Below are 21,455 nucleotides of genomic sequence, written 5' to 3'. Positions count from 1 at the left end.
AGTTTGCATGTTCTCCCCGTGCCTGTGTAGGTTTTCTCCGGGCACTCCGGTTTCCTCCCATATCCCAAAAACATGCATTCATAGGAGATGTGAGTGTGACTGTTCTCTGTCTGTATGTGCCCTGCGATTGGCCGGCAAACAGTTCAGGGTGCACCACACCTCCTGCCCGATGACAGCTGGCTCCAGTACTCCTGCGACCCTTGTAAGGATAACCGACTCAGAAAATGGATGGATGGATGCCTTAGAAATGTTAGGCTAAAAAGTGATGCATGCAGAGTCTCTGTCTTGTTAGTTATGTGGTGGAAAGAACATATTCACAATATATTAATGTGAAAAAAAATGGTTTTTTTTTCAAATGTGCTTTTCTCAGCTTGTTATCACACTGAAACGTTTTTGCTGACATCAGTTCAATTAGAAGGAATTAGGAGAGAGAAGCTGTTATTGCTCAGTTATCCTTCTCACCTTCTACGTGTTTGCTTGCTGTCACTTTGCAACCTTCTCAGATTAACAAAGGAGGTCAATTGACAATTTCCCAGCACCATTGTCTTTGTCAGACAACAATATCAATTTTAGCTAATTAGGACCTGCAGCCAGAATGCTGTAGATAATGAGGTCATTTATAATCTATAAAACAAATCTGGTCCCTTACAGGATGAAAAAAACACTGTGATGGGACAGATGTCACATTTCAATTTACTGATTGGACAGAAATACACACAATTATTTCCAGTTGTGTATTTCAGTTTCCTCTACTCTTATTTTGGTCAGGAGCTGTTTCACTTGAGCTTCTCCATCATAGGGACCGCCGCACCAAGCTTTACAGCCGAACGTCACTGAACTCCTGCAGAGCGTGTGGAGTTCTGCATTTGGTTTCCATCATTGGCACCTGGTTTTGCTACTCTTCAAATTTCAGAAATTCAAATTTGAATTGCCAGTGAACAGTGTCGCAAAGTTACAGATGTAACTGTCAATCAAAAATGCAAGGCTGAAACACACGAATGTGGCCGGCATGGACAGCAATATTGCATTCTGTAAGGGTTTGGGACTTTGAAGTCTGAGACACCGGCTTAAGGTCCACTATGGTCAAAAATGTAAAAATAGCAACAAATAGATGGGGAGATGGTAGTCTACTTGCTGGCACTGTCGAGGTGCTTCCCTTCTGCCAGGCATTGTTGCCACCATCCTAGTCACACTAATTGTACAGCTTTTTCTTTCAGAATCTCTCCTTGCATGCCTGCATATTTGTGATCTGTTTCTATGAGTGGTGTGCACAACAAAGTACTGGAATATGAGACAATGGGAGTTGAATTTATCTTTGTGGGACATCAATAAGTATAACTAATTCAAAAAAAGTGTTCACAAAAAAATGGAAAGCTGATAAACATATACATTACAGTATATTCATCCATTTTTCCATACCTCATATCCTCATGAAGGTTATAGGTGTGCTGGAGCCCATTTCAGCTATCTTCAGGCATGAGATGGGGTACACCCTGAACTGGTAGCCATCCAAAACCAGGGTACAGCCATCCAACCATCCATCCATCCATCCATCCATCCATCCATCCATCCATCCATCCATCCATCCATCCATCCATCCATCCATCCATCCATCCATCCATCCATCCATCCATCCATCCATCCATCCATCCATCCATTGTCTGAGCTGCTTATCCTGACAAGGGTCGCAGGAGTGCTGGAGCCTATCCCAGTTATCATCAGGCAGGAGGCGGGGTGCACCCTGAATGGTTGCCAGCCAATCACAGCGCAGCCAATCACAGTCACACTCACAATCACACCTAAGGGCATTTTTGAATCTTGAATGAATGCATGTTTTTGGGACGTGGGAGGAAACTCGAGTGCCTGGACAAAACCCACGTACGCATGGGAGAACATGCAAACTACATACAGGCGGGGCCAGGATTTGAACTACAGTCCTCTGAACTGTGAGGCCAACACTCTAACCAGTTGCTCCACCATGCCTCAATTTTTCTGATTACAATTTTTGATTTTGTCACCTCGCCAGGCACATATTTAAAAAAACAAACAAAAAAAAACATTTGCCATCATTCACATCTACAGGCAATTTATAGTCTTCAATTAACCTACTGTGGATGTTTATGGGATGTGCAGGAAACTACTACTACCCAGAGAGAAAATTCTTCCATTCAAATGATCTCTTACCTGACCACTAAAGTGTGGCGACTGGAGGCCAACGCTCAGGTGTGTTTTGCTTCCATTGGAATGCAGAGTGGATGGGGTAAAAAACCAGACCTTGTGACTTATGTCCAATTCTGATCATACGGGGGATTATTAGATCAATTGTTATGCCCTCACTTCAACTAGGTTCATACTTGTGCCTTTAGCCCAATGTCACTAATGCACAGACCAAATGCTAGATATGTTAACTGAAGGGAAATGACATAAAGAGGATTTTGTTTCAGTGGGATTGTGTTTGTGTGCGGCCTCACACTGAAGGTGACATGTTCCATTACCTGACCATGATTTAGCTTAGTCCGAGTTAATAGTCAGCTCGAGGGAGGTTACCCAAGGGGCAAGAGAGTCACAATGTTAGCGGTGTGAAAAAGAAAGGCAAATAGGAAAATTAGACTATTACTGTAAACTGAGCTGCAAAGTTGAATGTTTAGATCAGAACACCAGACTTGCAGGACTGGGCAGGCATCACCAAGTGTCAGTGTTGATGGACATTGGTTGGAATGTTGTGCTTTTGGGTGGATGTCGCCTGACAATGACTGAGCAGACTGGTTTGCCTGTCAATCTTGGACCCTCAGAACTACATACCCACCTGTCCAGTCCAATCAGGGCCACTTGCGTCCATCTGTCTGGGCTCAACAGGCAGAATGATGGCTGATGTGAGGATGAGAAAAACAAGAGTGAGAGAGAGTGAAAGGGAATACTAATATAGAAACGAGGAGCATCTTTCATGCACGATTTGAGAGTGACCAGAGCTGCATGTGAATTTGCAGTGGCAGTTCCGTCTCTCCTCGGCAATGCGTGAGATGACTGTCCACTAATGTCCCTCACTGTCCAACTTGACTGGTTAGTCACAGCCTTGTCACTCATTGTTTTCATCATTTCACTATTTGAATGTACTAGAAAACCAACCTAGAGCAGAGAAATCGTCCCATGTTCACAACTGATATGAATCAGAAACAATTTTGGTGAACCATATAGAGCCTACACTATACTTTTTATTTTTAGTCCCCATGTCATGATTTGTAGCGAACAATTTATGTACTAATTTATTCATCCATCTATTTAGTTATTTATTTATTATTATTTTTTATTTAAACAGTTTAATTTGCAGGTTTGTTTAGTTTTTTGTTTGTTTGTTTAGCTCTTTTATTTTTTTACAATTAATGAACACCCCCAAACCACTCCACACTTTTATTTGTGAAATTTTAAACGACCTTTGTCTTTTTGTTTCTTTCTTTTTTTCAGCAATGGGGTCTTGCGTGATAGCGTTCATACAGGAAATGGTGGCTGTGTGTATCACCATTTTTCTTCTGAGAACAATAACTGACAATATGTGGTCTTTTTGAAGCTCTCCACAGGTTGTTCTTGGCTCTTAGACAACCCTTCTGATTGTTGTTTCCACTCCTTCATCAGACATTTCACGCAGAGGACCTGATTTATGGTGGCACGATTGGCTTTCCACGTACATATTACAACCTCAACGATGCTCACTGAGATGTTCAGAAGCTTAGATATGCACCTATGAACCAAGACCGTTGTTCTATTGTCCAAAAATTAGTTTGTAATGCTCTTGAAACAGCATTCTGCGCTTACGCATCATGGGATGTGTCTTGACTCACAACTTGGGCAGGAGACTGTTTAATACGCCATCAATCAGGACCAAACCATCTGATATTTATTTGCAATGACAATGGGGCTGGATTGCTGTTTGATTATTGATAGATTATAGTTGTTGTCTTGCCTTTCCAAGTCTTTTTGCATCTCCTTTTCTTCAAATGCTCAATACTTTTCCCCTGTGTCATTTCACATTTTAATACACAACTACTGATCTTATTTATTCTACTTTCTTTGTATGGATAGTGTGCTTGGGTTGGGTGAAATTTTCATCTTGGTAGGACCTTCGGAAATGTACTTAACTCGAGCAATGGCGACGTTATATACTTATTTCATCCGTCGTATACTTAGACAACCCCAGGTTATCACATAGTTACGACAGAGGTTATTTTTTAATCAGAGGTCAGCCAAGTAGTTTGTCATATATCGATAAGGCAGGTTGTTATGCCATCTGACCTATCCACCGGAAATACTCAGAATTGCCCTGCATCAGCTTCATTGAAGTTATAAACGTAATTTGAAATACTTCAGTGAAAATCCCTTGCTTCATCAAAGACTATCTGTAGTCATCGAATTCAGCGGTGTCTGCTGCATTCATTTTGTCTTCAGTAGGTGGATTGATGGTTTAAGATCTGATCATGGATTTGGCCATTGAGGTATGTTTCAACGTGTAGGCAAAAAAAATAAAAATAAAGAAAGGAAAATTCAGCTATATAATGTTGAATTTGAGCAATAAGTGTCTGGAATTTTTGAATCTTCAGTTTTTCTGCCATCATGAACAGCTAAGTCCAGAAGTGTGCATTTCTCCAAGGGATATCTATTCGAAAGGTTGAGGGTTTTCTCCTCCCATCCATGACAGATTTAGTCATAAATCTGTTGGATTAATACACAGTCTTCCAAGGACTCCGGTGATTTGTGCTGTGAAACACAGGAGTCACTTAAAGCTCGACTCATGACAGTATTTGTCCTCAAAGCTCATTGCCTTTGCAGTTATTGATGTCACACGCACATCAACATGCACAGGACAAAAGGGAGGGGAAATAATAAAAGCCCTGGAAAAGCATTATAAATATTTGTTTTGAGGGGAAATAACATTTAAAGATCCTTCAAATTACAGAAAAGCTCAAACATCCCAATTATTATCCAGTTATTATTTAATTTATTTCTAATGACCAAACTGGTTTCGACCTCAGCATTTGTGTGATCGATAGTTTTATTTTATCGACATAAAGGCGTGCGAGGATGCTCGGTTAGCTTTTTCTTCCTCCTCATTTTATTGCTAGTTGTCTAATTGACCTCCCTGAGGAAACTACTCGCCATAGATGTCCTTATCAAACAGAGAAATGAAATACCTGCATACAGGCTTCTCTCTTCTTTTATAAGCTGTCCCCTGAATACACACATCTCTCTGTATGGAAATAGAGGTCCAAGCACATTTCGGTCCTCCCCCCACAATAATAATTTGAGTTAGATCTACCAAGTTTATTTCCTCATCGAGATTGCCTCCCTGAAGCAACCCAAACTCCGCTAACATTAACACGGCTGACTTCGCAAAAGGCAAAGAAAAGGAACAATAACGTCATTTCAGTGCATTTCCATAGTGTTTTCATTGAAAGGAACAAAGGCATCATACATTTTGTTTTTGACTCGATCTAAGGGGCCTTGCAAGTGCAGGTACCCCCAAGAGATCTCTGAAAAGGATGAGCCAGAATCATCACTTGAATCCCGAGATAGAATCTGACTTGTAAATTACCGTCTAAGTGCTTGGTAGCATAGTACCTATTGCTTTATTATAGACTCCAAAGCAATGACGAGTAGAACGCATTATTTTTCTTTTTTAGAATTTTTGTGATCACTTGTAAGAGGCTGATTAAGTCATTCTCAATTCATCTTAAGTGTCCTTAATTAAGGCCTGATGGTTGGTATACAGTTTGAGATTTAAGTCAGAATTTTGTCCACTTCAGTCAACATTACGTAATGTTGTAGATACATTTTTCAGTTCTACCAAGTGCACAGATTTGTCTAAATGTGATTATCCATAAACGGACTGACTATAACATACAATAGGTAAGAAATAGTGCTGCAGTGAACAAATTCATGCTGCCAGTGAGCTGAAGTTAGCATTTGCCTGTTTGTATTTGATGGCGGTGATTGATGTGAGGCAGCTGGCTTAAGCAAAGCTTCAGTTTGGCATGGCTGATGTTTTTGAAGGCTCTTTTTGTCCGTGGATGGACACCGTGGTAACATGAGTGGCACTCCACTGACTCATCGGACTGCTGATTGTATGACTTGATCCCTGAGGCTCAGTGGCGCTGCCTTTAGAATTTTCATGAAGTATTTATTATTGGGTAAATATCTCAACTGCTCTCCTCTCGCTTGTCTTGAGTTGTCTTCATTTTTGTTTGTCCTTGCTTTGGTAGGTTGTCCTACTGAACATTGCCCCCTATACGTCTTCGGCCACTGTGCACATAAAATGAGCAGCTATAATTCACAACGGGCATGGAATTGGAGTGTTGACAGTGCTTGTCCCACTGAATCAGCACTCAGATGAAAGACAAGTCTAGAGATGTCACTGACATAATGAACAGGGCATTGGCTTCCAGCCCCTTCTCTTTCTCAATCTTGGGCTCCCCGGACAGGTCCATATCTAACACGCATGAATCCTATTCATCTAGCATGGAATAAACGACCCCCAGTGGCTGATTTAGTACTTGGTGGCCCCTTTGAGTAAACCTGGCAAAAATGTTCACGCAAATCTGCATACAGAACCAGTGGATAACCTTCTTTTGATGAGGGAGCCTTTCTACTTCAAGAGAGAAATACAATTCCTTAGCCAGTCACATTGGTTGGTGGTTGCATTTTTGCATTGAGAAAGAAAGAGGCTTGAAGCATTGCCAAACTGATCATTCATAACAGTAATGTTGTCATCACTAGCTGCTAAATCGGCTCATTTGTCACTTGAAAGGGCTTCCTGCCACGGTATTACTGATAAGAATTGAAGGATACCTATCCATTAACCTATTATTAATTAGCATTCACACCGTCTAATGCTCATACTCACCAGAAATGTTGGCTTTCTATCAGCACCTTTACCACTCAAATGAAATATGTGTTATTTCTATTTAATTTAGTTCATCGAAAGTTAAAAAAAAATTCCCTACTGAATTTGTGGGTATGAATATCTCATTTTAATTTCATTTAAGGACTGCATGTAATTATTAGTTCTAGAACAGGCCATATTTAACATTATTGGGCTGTCATATTGTATTTTTGAACAAAGTTTATCTTATCTTATCTCGTATTTCACGAAATAAACACTTTATAAACATTATACCCTTGCACTGTCTCCAATGTGAGATTTTATGATCACATTGACAAATGTGTTAAAATGTAATTATTGCTTAATAGCCTAGTAGATGTATAAATAGTCATTTTACAAGACAATTTGTGAACTGGGGTGTACACGTACTGTTTACAGTATATCAGTACTGAAGCTTTAATCATTTTATTAGGTACATAGAATTAATTATTCCCCGTATATTGAGCATAGTTCAGCACTGTTTTCCAAAATTGGACTTAATGTTCCATAAGTGGCTTTGTACATTTGTACCATTAGTCCTGAAAGACCATTTGTTATTAGTCACTTGAAAATATGCCCAAGCATAAGGGGCAGACGGAAGAGGCGAAAAATTTATTGATGACTGAGGTAGAGTGCTTAATTTGCTTGCACCGTCTTTGACCAAATTATAAATTATATTGAAAATAGCTGAATTTGCATAAATCTCATTAGACGCAATGAGAAGGGTTCATAAATCCTTATATTAATTAGTTATTTTAGCCACTCTTTTGTAGGAAAATAGAGTGTATTACTATAGCAAGAGGGGAGTGCAATGGTGAAGCCTAATTTGTTGTGTGAAGCAGCTTGTTTCATAAATGACAGGATTGGTTTTAGTTTCGCTTAAAGTCTTAAGCAAGCAAGGCTTGAGGATGAGCATGCATAGTGGAAAGTGTTGAACAATTCAAATTGAATTGACATTGAATTTGATGCAATTAAATGATCTTGGGAATTCTGCAGTATTTTGAAATCTATGGATGATGGTGTACTTTGGACTAACCCTGGTTTTCTGTGGCAGGTTCCTCAGTGGCACAACTGAAGGCAAGTGACCCTGAAGGGGAACCACTCATGTATGGGGTTTCAGGAGAGGAGGCAATGCACTATTTTTCAGTGAACAAAGACACTGGTGTTGTGTGGCTTCGACAGCAGCTTGATCGTGAGGTAAGATCATGTAAGCACAGTAGCAGTTGGTAATTCTTGTACCTGAATGTCCAAATTCTTCCCAAAAGCTCTGCTCTGAGTATGTTTTAATGAAAAGAATGTTGTTGGCTGAGAGATGCAATTGTGTTTTGGATTTTCTATTGTTCTGTAGTTCTTGCAAAATGTGCACTATTTATATTTTGCAGACCAAGTCAGAGATGCAGGTTGAATTCTATGTGAGTGACATTCAAGAGGTGAGATCAAAATTTCTCAGACATTATATCCCTCATCCAATCAAAAATAATATACTTTACATTATATATCGTACTTATTGAAACGTGCAGTCCACCTGTCAATAACCAACCCTATGTACGTATTAGGGGAACTTTATTTCTACAGCAGTAAAAAACAAAATGGCTGAAACAAACTACTGTATGTAAATAAAAAATCACATGTAAAACTACTGGTACTGCTACTACTACAACAACTACCACTAATAATAAAAATAAATTAATAATAACAATAGCATAACAACATGAATAATAATACATAAAATATTTAAAAAATCCCCTTTTAAAACAACAAAACTAGTCTGTGATGTCCTGCAGCACCTCTTTAGTGTCTTTAGATCAAATTCTCACAGTCCCATTTTGGTCAACTGCTGTTCAACTACCGACCTGTTGGTGGTCTCAAGGTTTATGAAGTCATAGTCAGACTCCCCATTGTAATACAGAGGATCTAGAAATGAATTCCCTCTTGTTTCATACTCTAAAATTTGTGTGATGTTGTTCTAAAATGAGAGAGTGTATGAGACTCCCAAGATGATGCAATTCCAATCTTGCGATCACAGTGTGTATGCTGCACCAGCTGATGGTCAAACGTAAACAAAGAACTGCAGTTTCCTAACATTCCTTTGTTTATCGATTGGTGAGTAATCGCACACTCTCCAAAATGAAGAAAGGAAGGATCAGTTTAAAACTTCAGTCCCACTTGAGCAGCGGCTCTTGTCCCTCTCTGTATCTCCTTCGAAGCGATATAATTCTTCACCGTGTGGACATTAGGCTGCCCCGTGTTGGCAGAGAAGAAGGACCTCCTCCTTTTTGTAAGTGACCCATTGTCACAAGAGGGGAGAAAAACTCAGCAATCACACTGTCGGAAAATATTTTGATTGAAAAAATAATAAATATTGTCATGGGGGATGTAAAAATGGAGAGGGAAACAAAGAAGTAAAACATTGGAAATGAGAATCTGTTGTAAGTTGCCTTATGTGGATAAATAAGACAAAATAATAAAATGGGCAGCACAGTGTTGGTTAGAGTGTTGGGCTCACAGTTCTGAGGACCAGGGTTCAGATCCTGGTGCCACCCATGTGGAATTTGCATATTCTCCACATGCCTGCGTGGGTTTTCCCCAGGTACTCCAGTTTCCTCCCACATCCCAAAAACATGCATTCATTGGGGACTCTAAATAACCCTTAAGTGTGTCTCAATGTGCCATTCGATTGTCTGGGAAGCAGTTCAAGGTGTGCCTCGCCCATTGAAAGCTGAGATTGGCTTCAGAAACTCCTGCCCCTTGTGAAGATAAGCGGGTCAGAAATGGATGGGTGGATGGATGGATAATAAATAAATAAATAAATCTCACTTTGACTGGAAATCAGAAACATTTGTTAAATACTGGACATGAAATTCTTCTTTTGTTTCCCAAGCTCATCCATCTACTCTTGAAACTGAAGCATCTTTCTTTTCTCCTTCATCCATGATGCCTGCACCATTTTCCAAATAGATTGTGGCAGCACAGTGAGAAGGATGACAGAATCAGATGATGGTATCAAGGGAAATTGCTCAATTGCCCATCAAGAATGTAAGAATGAGGCAACTTGAGCTCTGAGACAGCAAACTGACTTTAAGAGTATTTATAACAGAACACCTGAATGCACAATTGCCAAGAATCAATAAGTATATCTATAGAAAATCAATAGACCACAGAGGTAATGTAATATGACCATTGATGTCATTGACATGAACCATTTGGGTTTGCTACAACCTGTGCATTCCGTAGTATATTATCTCTGTCAAACATTTTGTTGCTTCCTACCTATCAAGGTAAATGCTGTCCCATTCTATTGGGACATGTTGGATGTACAACCACAATTCCAATGAAGCTGGGACAATGTGCTAAACACAAATGAAAACAGAACATAATTTGCAAATCATGTTTAACCTATATTGAAAGCACTACAACAATAGTTCATGTTCAAACTGATGAGCTTTATAGCTTCCAAAAAAGCTGGGACAGGATCCTGTTTACCAGTGTGTTAAATCACCTTTTCTTTTAACATTCAATAAACGTTTGGGACCCGAGGACACTGATTGTTGAAGCTTTGTAGGTTCCCATTCGTGTTTGATGTGCAGCTTCAGCTGGTCAACAGCCCAGGGTCTCCATTGTTATATTTTGCACTTCATAATGCACCATATATTTTCAGTTCGAGACAGGTCTGGACTGCAGGCAAGACAGTGGAGTACCCACAGTCTTTAATTACGAAAATATCTTTTTTTTAGTGCATTAAATTAAATACAGGTTGAAAATGTTTTGCAAATCATTGTATTCAGTTTTTAGTTTTGTTTAATACAACTTCCCAACTTCATTGCAATTGGGTTTGTATGTTTGTTCTTTAGGTGTGTGTTATGGATTCAAATGAATGCTCTAATTATTGTTAATTGTTTACACATTCTGTCACCTTTTCTGGAGTCGAGGTTGCATGCTTGAGTGCAGCACAGTATTTTTAGCTTGACTTTTCCTCTTCAGGTGGTCAAAGACACAGTCAACATCCAAATTGGAGATGTGAATGACAATGCACCAATCTTCCATGGGCAGCCTTACACTGTCCACATCCCAGAGGTAAGATTGAAAGAAAACGAGACAATAATTTACTCCGACAACTGATATGTTGAATAAATCAGTGACTGGTTTTTCACTTTTATTAACAGCTCCTTCCTATAATTGATGAAGCTATAACAATAATAATAATAATTAATAAAATCACAATTCATCACACGCACACACACACAAATATATATATATATATATATATATATATATATATAGTTAAATAAGAATCAGATTTGCAATTTATAACTTGTCAAAAATGGTAGTAATGGAACAAATCAAAAAACACCAATGGTTGTAAAATCTACAGAATATAAAAAGCTGGTAAAAAAGCAAAGTAAGTTAGTAGTTTCATAAAAATTACAAAAACTAATCAAACTAATGATAAAGATGGCTTTGTTCTCATTTGATTGCATCTGCGATGTACTCTCCATTTGTGGAATCTTTCTTGAACAAATGTTTTGAGAGATTGTACAATCTACTGTACCTTGTAAGAGGGAAAATATTACCTGTTGATAGACCACAAGCTTTTTTTCCGTAGTATATTTCTGTGCTCCTCTGACATCTTGCTAGGTATGGAACCTCACTTCCCTCCATCCTTCTTCTCCTGCCCTCTCCTACTTCTAATCCATGATATGAAGTAATTGCCGGAGTGGAGTGGAGGACTTCAAATAGGGAGCTAAATCCAACCACACGCAAACCTACCACACAAGCACAAACAGACACACACAGTCACACACACGCACACGCACGCACAAATGCCCGCACACACACACACACACACACACATCTTGTTGTGTTTATATTGAGTCCATAATTTTCAGAGTTTTCACCAAATCTCCAAAGTCGCTGGTCTTTTCTCTCCGCAATCCTTAAAGCCAGGCAAATAAAGAGGACCAGTTAAACTGGGCCAGTAGCTGGTAATGTTTTCTCTCTCCTCCCAAGTTAGACTCTTATTACTTATACCAACTATTTGTCAATGTGTAGCACACACTCAGTTCAATTTTGTAGGTTGCATTAAAAATAAGAGGCAGTTCAAATTGTCTGCTCTAGGAACTGATTTCACCATGCCGCCTTTCCTGTATTGCTTTCTCCACTTTATATTATATCTATATCTATGCACATTTTGGTAGGGCCTTTAAACCGCCTCATTACCCCAAAGTGAATCATGTGACACAAAACATGCCCGGACCTCACTCCATCATGGTGTAACGTACCACACTAAACAACCAATGTAAAGCTCCATTTGCATGTTACTAAAACAAGTGCCTCTTACGTGTGACTTTACTTGCGAGGCAAAACACGAATAACAAAGAATATTGGTGTGTTTCAACCTTTAATTGATCAAGCCCTAATTTATAGATAACACATATATATATATATATATATATATATATATATATTTATATATATATATATATATATATATATACACACACATACATATTCGCTTAACAAGGGTTTGCTGAAAATGGTCATCACGCTACTAGGTTCTTGGTATCCTCATTCTTTAAAGACAATCATAAGTGAATTCAGGGACTTGTTTGTGAATACATCATACATGTTTGAAGGTGATTGCTGAAAACATGCAAAGAGAGAATTGTGTAGTACTCCTTTGTTTTGTTTTCACCATTTTAGTTTTGCTGGTATTTGGGGAGTGGTTAAAGCAGAATCCAATGATGCACTTTGCGTCTGGCACAAGACCTCCTCCCCCATCATCCAAGAACCTGAGTGCCTTCGTTCGCATCCTTGGTTGTCCAGCAAAATTGCAATGTACATTTACGAGCGAGCTATGCCTACACACCAATAAAACATCTTCCTCTCAGTCACTTTAGAGCTCCTCGTTGTCAGTCATCAGTGTGTATACGTCACAAGTAGAGAGGCGAAAGGGAGAAAAAAAGTTACAAGTGACATCCAGCTTGCGTTTGCGTGGCCATTTTAGAGAGCCACTTTGAATGAGTGTGTGCACAAAGAGAGAGAGGTGATTTTTTTTTTTTCCATCATCACTGATTTTAGGTTTGGTTAATCTGTTGTTCCGCATGGTGTGACTTTAGGAAACATTCCAATCTGTATGGAGGAAACCATTCAGAGCAAAATGCTTGACTAATTATATGTGAAGCAGTCATGTTCACCTCACTATTATTTAACTACGTTTGTAACACACGGTACTGGGTAGTACCCTGGTAGTACCCTTCAATCCGTGCAGAGATGGTAAGCATTCTCGTAAAACACCTTGCTGTATTTTGACACAGCTTTCTAAAATGGTGGTAAAATACAGATAATACGTCATGTTTTGAGCATATGGATAGCATCAAACTGAAGGGTTTAATTGGATTCTCAGGTCAGTTTTGGGGTGCACATTATATACTCCATAGCGTGTTATACACGAGAAATTCCTGTACACCTGATATGGACAATGAATGGGACAGCCAGCTCAATAATGGCTCAGTATCTGCTCCTGCGGTATCTCCTGTATTGTCGTAGATTTCTGTGGCCGCGGAGTTGAGTGGCTGCTGGTTGACTGGCTCAGGTCTCAAACAGAAATTTGCTTGACACTAAGACTCTGAGCCCCAGAGGGAGAGATGTTGGGATTTAAGGGAAAAGGGGTGGGGGGGGGGATGCGATGAAATAAAAAGATGAAATGAGAAACTCAATATTTTACCCATCATCGACTATGCTTTCTATATTTCTTCTTTGGTTGAATTCTATTGTGTACCCTTCATTTGCTTACCTCCAGATGTCTCCATACTACTTCCTTCTAAACTGTGAAATCACTTTGCCTTTAGTGACAATTATCCCAATAACTCTCTCCTTTACCTTCTTTCTCCCCTAAATTCTTCATCTTAACTGTGACTTCGTTGTTTGCTTGTCTTTATATTTTACCACTCAAACAGCTCACAGATGCACACACACAGTATTAAGATTTATAAAGCAGGTATCCCATGCCTTATGTGAAACCCCTCTAACCCCTGCGAGGGGATAAAATTAGGTCACTTGTCTGTAAATACATGTACATTCACGCAAATGGACCTATATGCACACGGCACACACACATGAACACACACACTATTGAAAATAATACCACGCAAACAATTACAGTATGCTTTCCTGTTTTTATTGGACACACCATGAAAACAAAGGATATGAACTTGTAAACTAATGAATTATTCAAGTGGTAAATGGAGACAAAAGTCAGCCAAGGTAGAGTCCAATCAATATGACAAGATTGGAGGTGTTCGTTAAAGGTGCCATGTAAAGCAAAAAGAGACCAGTTTGGAGTTTTTTATTCTCAAGAAGTATTGCCAGATGTGATTCATGCCTTACACAATGGATTGTCAAGACTATATTTTCGTAAATGGTGGATTGCAAAAACTGGCTTGAATTTTGTGCAAGTGCAAGCCTAACTGTAGATTTGTCAGACCATTCGTACGCACAGAACAGCAACATATATGTCCAGGAAAAATAATAATTTGGTAGCAAAAAGTCAGTCTAAACTTATGCCTGCTGATACTGTGTCTTACCTTTAGAGCAACTGGTCTAACACAATTTTGGTGCGTTTGATCATGGAGCCGCTGGCATACCAGTGAACCAAAAGCCTACATTTATGCTGACTGGGGACCCAAGACGCAGGACCACAATCGCAGCCCATCACAGCTACCAGTTGGAGACCTCCCTCTGAGGAAATGCTGGAAAAACTAAAATATATTAATCATACCTACAACTGCACAGACTAAAATAATAAAAACATGACAAACCTAAAATAAAAGTAAAAGCAGAATAAGTTAAGGTGCAATAAATATTGAAAGAATGGAGATAAAATAACACTTTAATGATAAGTAAAGGGAAATCGTCAGAGCAAAACAATATTAGTGAAAGGTCAATTAAAAAGGTAAATATTTGAGTCTGTTCTAAGAAACAAGAACATGTTTCTGCCGTACTGTGTGTAGCTTGTCTGTGTAGTTTTGCAGTATGTAAAGCTGTACAATACTCTTGGTTGGAAGCTTCTATTCAGTTTAAGCTAGTTTCTTTGAGCATTCGTTTTATCCATCCATCCATATTGCATACTGCTTATCCTCACTGGGGTTAAGGGTGTGCTGGAGCCTTTCCCAGCTGACTCTGTCGAGAGGCGTGGTACACCCTGAACTTCTTTACACATACAAATAAACAACCATTTGCACTGACATTCACAATTTAGAGTCGGGTGTTTTGGGGATGTGGGAGGAAAGCGGAAAGCCCGATGCAAACCCACTTGGTGCAAGGGAGAAATGCAAACTCCTCAGAACTACGAGGTAGTTGCTAGCCTGTTGTCCATCATACCACCCCATTCCTTTTATATTTGTAAAAATGAATAAACTAAAACAATGACAAATGAAAATGTTCAATAAATGTGTATCTACAGCATCATCATACCTGTCCTTAATTGTCAGGAAAACCACATCATTGTTTTAATGAAGAATTCTGCCTCGCAGTTCTGAGGTTCTAAGTTCCAATCTCATCTGCATTTTTCCTGTGTGCAGTTTCCATTTTCTCCTTATGCTGCAATGGGTTTTATCGGAGGACTTCCTCCCACATCCCCAAAACAGACAGCTAGGTGAATTAAACTAAATTATCCATAGGTGTGAATTTGAGTCTGAACGGTTTTGTCTTGATGTGTGCTACAACCAGTCCACATGGTACCCCACCTCTCAGCCAAGGTCAACTGGAATATTAATTCAAATCAAGCAACTTCAAATGATTGTTTTACAACATATTATTTAGAAGATAAATGAACAATTTAAATCCAATCTACTTTAAGACTTTAGTGGTCAAGAGCAACGTGTGTGTTGTTTGGCCCGTAGAGCAGTTTTTCCTTGCATCTTTTTGCATGTCAGGGGTTAACGCTGAAAATGCTACCGAGGCATTACATGGACTATGTGACTTGTGATGTTAAATCACCTCCTCCTTCTCTATTTATTTTTCTGTCAGTTAGCTCACTGAGCATGAAGAGCACCTTGATTTACAAGCTGTCGAGATGAGTGCATATTTATCCGTCAAAAAAAGGAGATGCTTTTGTTACAGAGTGACCATCATGAGGTTAAAAGAGAGAGTGTGAGAGAAAGAGAGAGAGAGAGAGAGAGAGAGAGAAAGAGGAGAGAGAGAGAGAGAGAGAGAGAAATGTGAGAAGGGAGGAGGTAAAGAAAAGTGGGTGTAGACAAGAAAGGCGGCATGAGTGGGGCAAGATTGAAGGGAGGGAGAGAACGGCTTGCACTCCCGAAAGCCATTAAAGTTTGATTCACCCACTCCTTACTCTTTGAATAAATCAACCTGTCAGTCCCTCTCTGCCTTTTCTTTCAAGTGTGTGGGGACCCTCCCCTCCATCCCTACACCCACAATGCCTTCGGCTCTCTCCTTTGCAATGACACTCACTTGGCAGAATTCTGAATTCTGACAAGGTTTTACTAACAAGATGATAGTTGTGCGTCTTTTTACTCTCTTCTGTTTTGGCGATAGATGGGTTATTTATCCGTGATAATTTGTGTGGAAGTTTTGAGTGTTTGTGGGAATGTACAGATTGTCCATAATAGAACTTAATAATAGAACTTATGAGCTTTTGCAGTTTTCTCAAACCTGTTCTTGAAGATATACACTCACAATTCAAAGATGGGTAAGGAGGATAAATCAAAATGTGCTTTTATTGAAAGCACTCTAAAACAGCACAGTGGTGCATGTTGTTGGCTGACAGCCACACGTTCTGGTTTGAATATTTGCTCAGACCTTTCTTTGTAGTGTATTCTCCATTTTTTTCTTTTTTTCTAGCTACTCTTCTTTCAACTTGCTGTTTTTGTACCAGACAATGCGCCCCGTCACTGGCATACTGCCAGCTTGCTGGGATATTATCCAACCTAGACAGGACAGAGGGACGGATAGATAGCTTGTGTTCAGAACTCAATCACTCAATTATGTTCAACCTTCAAAATCATTTTACTGAAGTTTCACTTCTGCCCATGTGGAACCCATGGACTTGCTGTAAGTGTTTTGGGATCATAGCTTGTTGTGTATTTAGGGTTTAAAATATTAATATATTATTTTAATCACACATCACGGTGATTGTTTGGTTAGAGCGTCTGCCTCACAGGTCTGCCTGTGCCTGTGTGGGTTTTCTCCGGGCATTCCGGTTTCCTCCAAAATCCCCAAAACATACATTAATTGGAGACTGTAATTGCCCAAACGCTCGATTGTGAGTGCGAATGTTCGTTTGTTTCTATGTGCCCTGCGATTGGCTGGTGACCAGTTCAAGGTGTACCCTCCCTCCTGTCCGAAGTTAGCTGGGATAGGCTCCAGATTTCCTGTGACCCCTTCTGAGGATAAGTGCCTCAGATAATGGATGGATGTAAAATTGAATCACTTTTAGGATCACATCAATTATTTGTGGAAAGTCACTCTATGCGGTTGGACTTACAGTGTATTCTCTATTCCGCTGCAGATAATTGGGTTCCACCCTTGTAACATTTCCGCTTCAGTGTATGAAAGATATGCTGTACAAACCATAGTCATGGCTGTCGTATGGTTAATGAGTGGTATTTGAGTGTTGTATTTGAAGTTCTTTCAATGAGAACAATTTATACAAGTTTTCCACAAATTAATGGAGTTGCAAGGTCTGTTAATAAAAGGTGTGACAACATTTAGTCAACACACTCCTTTGCACAGTATAAGTAATTAAAGAAACCTTATCACCCTCTTTTTACATTCTTATTGAAAGCAGACGGTTGTACATCCTCCAAATAATTGTATTTTCATGTAGGTGGTCCTGCATAATTTTCTGATGTAGAAATCTACTTGGATGTGTAATTTCACACTTGATGGGTGGATAGGAACTCCAGAGACCCAAAAATGCTCTATGTATACAAGCAATTTTAAAAAGTCAGTTTTTCATCATTTATCTTTGTATCTTTCTATGGATATTTGTAAACTGTCAGTAAAATCTGTACAGTTCTAATTTCACCAAAATCCCTGTTTTATCTAAGTGAAGCACATCATTCTTCCATTTGTGATCTCCCCAACATAAGTGCTGTGATGTGTAATTGAGTTATGTGCTCGACTATTGCTCTCCTCCATTCTTTCTCCATGTTCTTGGTCCTTGTAGGACCTGGCTCATTGAGAATAAAGGGAGAAAAGCGCAACGGGATAAGACACTGACTCAGTGAATCAGGCAACATTGTTGAGAGGATTTTGTGTACCATCTCAAGAACAAATACAGTCATCAAATGAAGTGTCAAAATACTAAACTGTAACTACAATACCAGTTATCCTGTTCAGGGTCAAAGGACGCTGGAGCCTATCCAGCTGACTTTGGATGAAAGCGGACTGCGCCTTGAACACGTTGCCAGTCAGTCGCAAGGCACATTTAGACACAGACAACCCTATTTCCACTGTCACAGAGTGGGAACTGAACTCATGCTACCTGCGCTCAAGTCAGGCAAATGCCCCACTTCACCATAAGTGACTTATAAAATTACGTGTAAGATGTAATTTAAAGTGACATGTCTACATGCCATCCTAATTGACATCAGTAAGAGATGAAAAGACTAGAACAGCAACTTTGTGAGGTGTCACTGTAATAATCATTTCTAGATGGGATGATTAGACACAGTCATATCCTTCTTTAGTGCCATTAGTGTTGGCATTTTTTTATTGCTTTATCATTACACAATAGGGTTTGTACACCGCCTTGTTCAACAGATAATGCAAGTTTCATTTGTAATGGTGTCACTCTTCCGTGGACATGCAGAACTTTTCTTGCCTACTTAAATCTCTCTCCCCTCTCCCTTTTTTGCTGCAGAGCTACATGAAGTGATTACAAATGGTAGTGTCACAGTTTATCAGCCTGTTGTTTCTCTGTTAATTTCGCTTTGTCAGCTTGACTCTCTGTTACTCCTTTAAGACTGGCTAAATTATTTTGTAGTAGAGCAGTGGTTCTCAGCTGTTGGAATCCTGGGATATTTTTTTTACTAGCTGTCCACAACCCACTCAAAAATCTTCTGCAATACACTGTTGAGAGTAACTGTAGTAGCAGGTCACATCAAAACACTATAATGTGTGTAGTTATCGCATTCCATAATGGAATACGTTTAAATCAGGTGTGTGAATATAAGACATTTACATTTACAGGATTTACATTCAGACTTTTAAAAGTCGCAGAGTCCTACATTTATCAATTTGAAATATAGAGACCTTTGAAACATAAAAGTAAAGAAGTAATAAAAGAAATGCTCTTATTTTAAGTAAATAAACAGAAGAAAAAGTGGTCAAACCGGATGAGATTTTCTCTTTCACGAAAAGTCTGGTCTGAAAAATGTGTTGCAAAGTCAAAATAGAAAGTGAGTTTATGGAAGGAAAACAGGTGGATAGAATGGAAGCTGGACTACCTCAAGTGTCACACACCACACAAGTCATTTGAAAGTAATTAAAATTGTACGCAGATGTGAGATGGTAATCAGGATCGGTACTTCATTGTCGGAGAGCCCCAAAGACAAAGAGAAAAGGAAGAAGCTGACACTGGTAAAGAAATCGAACCCAGAGCAGGTTAAAATTCTCATTGACAATGTTCTGCTAGCCATCAACAGGAATGCATCTCTGCTGTCAGTTTAACAAATTCACAATCTCATGGCAAAGTACCCAAGTAAACCAGAAAGCTGCTGTAGCAAAAGTTACGTCTTTGAATTTTTTTAATGCAATTAGTCAATTAATGAATAAATTAGTAATGTTAAAGTTCCACCTTGCCACACCATCATTGATGAAAGCACAGAAACATAATACATTAGTGGGAACATTGGTATCAGCCCCAGTTGGACCCCCAACACACACACACCACACACACCACACACACCACACACACACACACACACACACACACACACACACACACAGACTCCTTGGCTCCTGAAACAGACAAGTAATAAATTGAATCACCTTTAAGCAGAAATCCATATTTACCATTTTTTTTAAGAGTAACAACTGGCATTCAAACACCGTAATAAGATGGGAGAAATTAATAGTACCTACTACCAAAAGTAGTGCGGATTCATGAACTCGGGAAAGTTTGTAATTGCTTGATGTCTTGTAGACCTTTGTAGGACACTTATTTAAATACACATGATTCACTTAAAGCATGTATCTATCCATCCATTTTCAATATCGCTTATCCTCACTCGGGTTGCGAGCGTGCTGAAGCCTATCCCATCTTATTGCGGGCAAAAGGTGGTGTACACCCTGAAATGGCCGCCAGTCAATCTCTGGGCAAAATTAAATAAAACCAACCTTTCGTACAGACATTCACACCTTCAGACATTTTAGAGTCCTTAAGTAACCTATCGTGTGTTTTCGGGATGTGTGAGGAAACCGGAGTACTCGGACAAAACCGAGGCAGGCACAGGAAGAGGATTGACACTGGCCCGAATTTGAAGTCCAGGTCCTCAGAACTGTGTGGCAGACACTCTAATTAGTTGATCATCATACTGCCTTACTCAAACCAAGCAAAGATAATTATTTTTGTGTTTCATTTAACGCATACATTTTATATATTGTCTCTGATGGTGCAGTGGTATACACGCCTGACTTAGGTGTGGGAGCTGTGATATCGATTCTCACTCAGTGATGGTGTCTATATATGCCCTGCAACTGACCGAGGACCAGTTCTGGGTGTCGTCCGCCTTTCATCAAAGTTAGCTGGGATAGGCTCCAGCACTGCTGCAACCCTTGTGTGGATAAGCAGCATCGAAAATAGTAATGGAAATTTTATTTCTAATTTAACATACTGTATATACACGATCAAAAGTAAAATATGCATTTATGACACAGTGTGTATTCCTTCTGTTGAGGAACACCTCAGGCATTAAGCTTCATGGTAATAGTCATTTTCTATCCTGACAATAACAGACTGCCCAGACTACAGTTACAAAGAGACATAGCAATATTGTAAAATGTAGTGTACCGATTGTGGCAGGCAGTGGAACAGGGAGATTCAGCGGTCCAGGTATGTATGGATGTATATAAACATACATACGGTGGTGCAGCTGGCAAAGCGTTGGCCTCACAGTTCTGAGGTCCCGGGTTCAATCCCAGACCCGCCTGTGTGGAGTTTGCAGGTTCTCCCCGTGCCTGCGTTGGTTTCCTCTGGGCACTCCGATTTCCTCCCACATTCCAAAAACATGCAACATTAATTGGAAACTCTAAATTGCCCCTAGGTATGTTTGTGAGTGTGGCTGTTTATCTCGATGTGCTCTGCGATTGACTGGCAACCAGTTCAGGGTGTACCCTGCCTCCTGCCCGTTGACAGCTGGGATAGGGTAAAGCACTCCCTGTGACCCTTGTGAGGATAAGCAGCAAAGAAAGTGGATAGATGGATCTATATATATATATATATATATATACACACACACACACACACAAGACTTGGAAAGAAGTGCACACTATGAGTCAAGCAGAGAGGCGCAATGGGACATCA

At 39.6% G+C, this 21,455-nt stretch overlaps 1 protein-coding gene across 1 annotated transcript in view; it reads left to right on the top strand.

The window, feature by feature from the left end:
• Positions 1 to 21,455, top strand: part of cdh23 (cadherin-related 23) — a 215,694-nt gene that overhangs the window by 34,526 nt on the left and 159,713 nt on the right. Inside the window, exons 4-6 of the mRNA XM_061836939.1 lie at positions 7,965 to 8,107; positions 8,293 to 8,340; positions 10,892 to 10,984. Of these exons, the coding sequence (XP_061692923.1) occupies positions 7,965 to 8,107; positions 8,293 to 8,340; positions 10,892 to 10,984 (284 nt within the window). The remainder of the gene's footprint in view (positions 1 to 7,964; positions 8,108 to 8,292; positions 8,341 to 10,891; positions 10,985 to 21,455) is intronic.

This window comes from Syngnathoides biaculeatus, chromosome 12 (assembly GCF_019802595.1).
Source record: "Syngnathoides biaculeatus isolate LvHL_M chromosome 12, ASM1980259v1, whole genome shotgun sequence".
Taxonomy (NCBI): Eukaryota; Metazoa; Chordata; class Actinopteri; order Syngnathiformes; family Syngnathidae; genus Syngnathoides; species Syngnathoides biaculeatus.
Note: the sequence above shows the minus strand (reverse complement) of the source record. Positions and strands in the feature narration are given on the sequence as shown.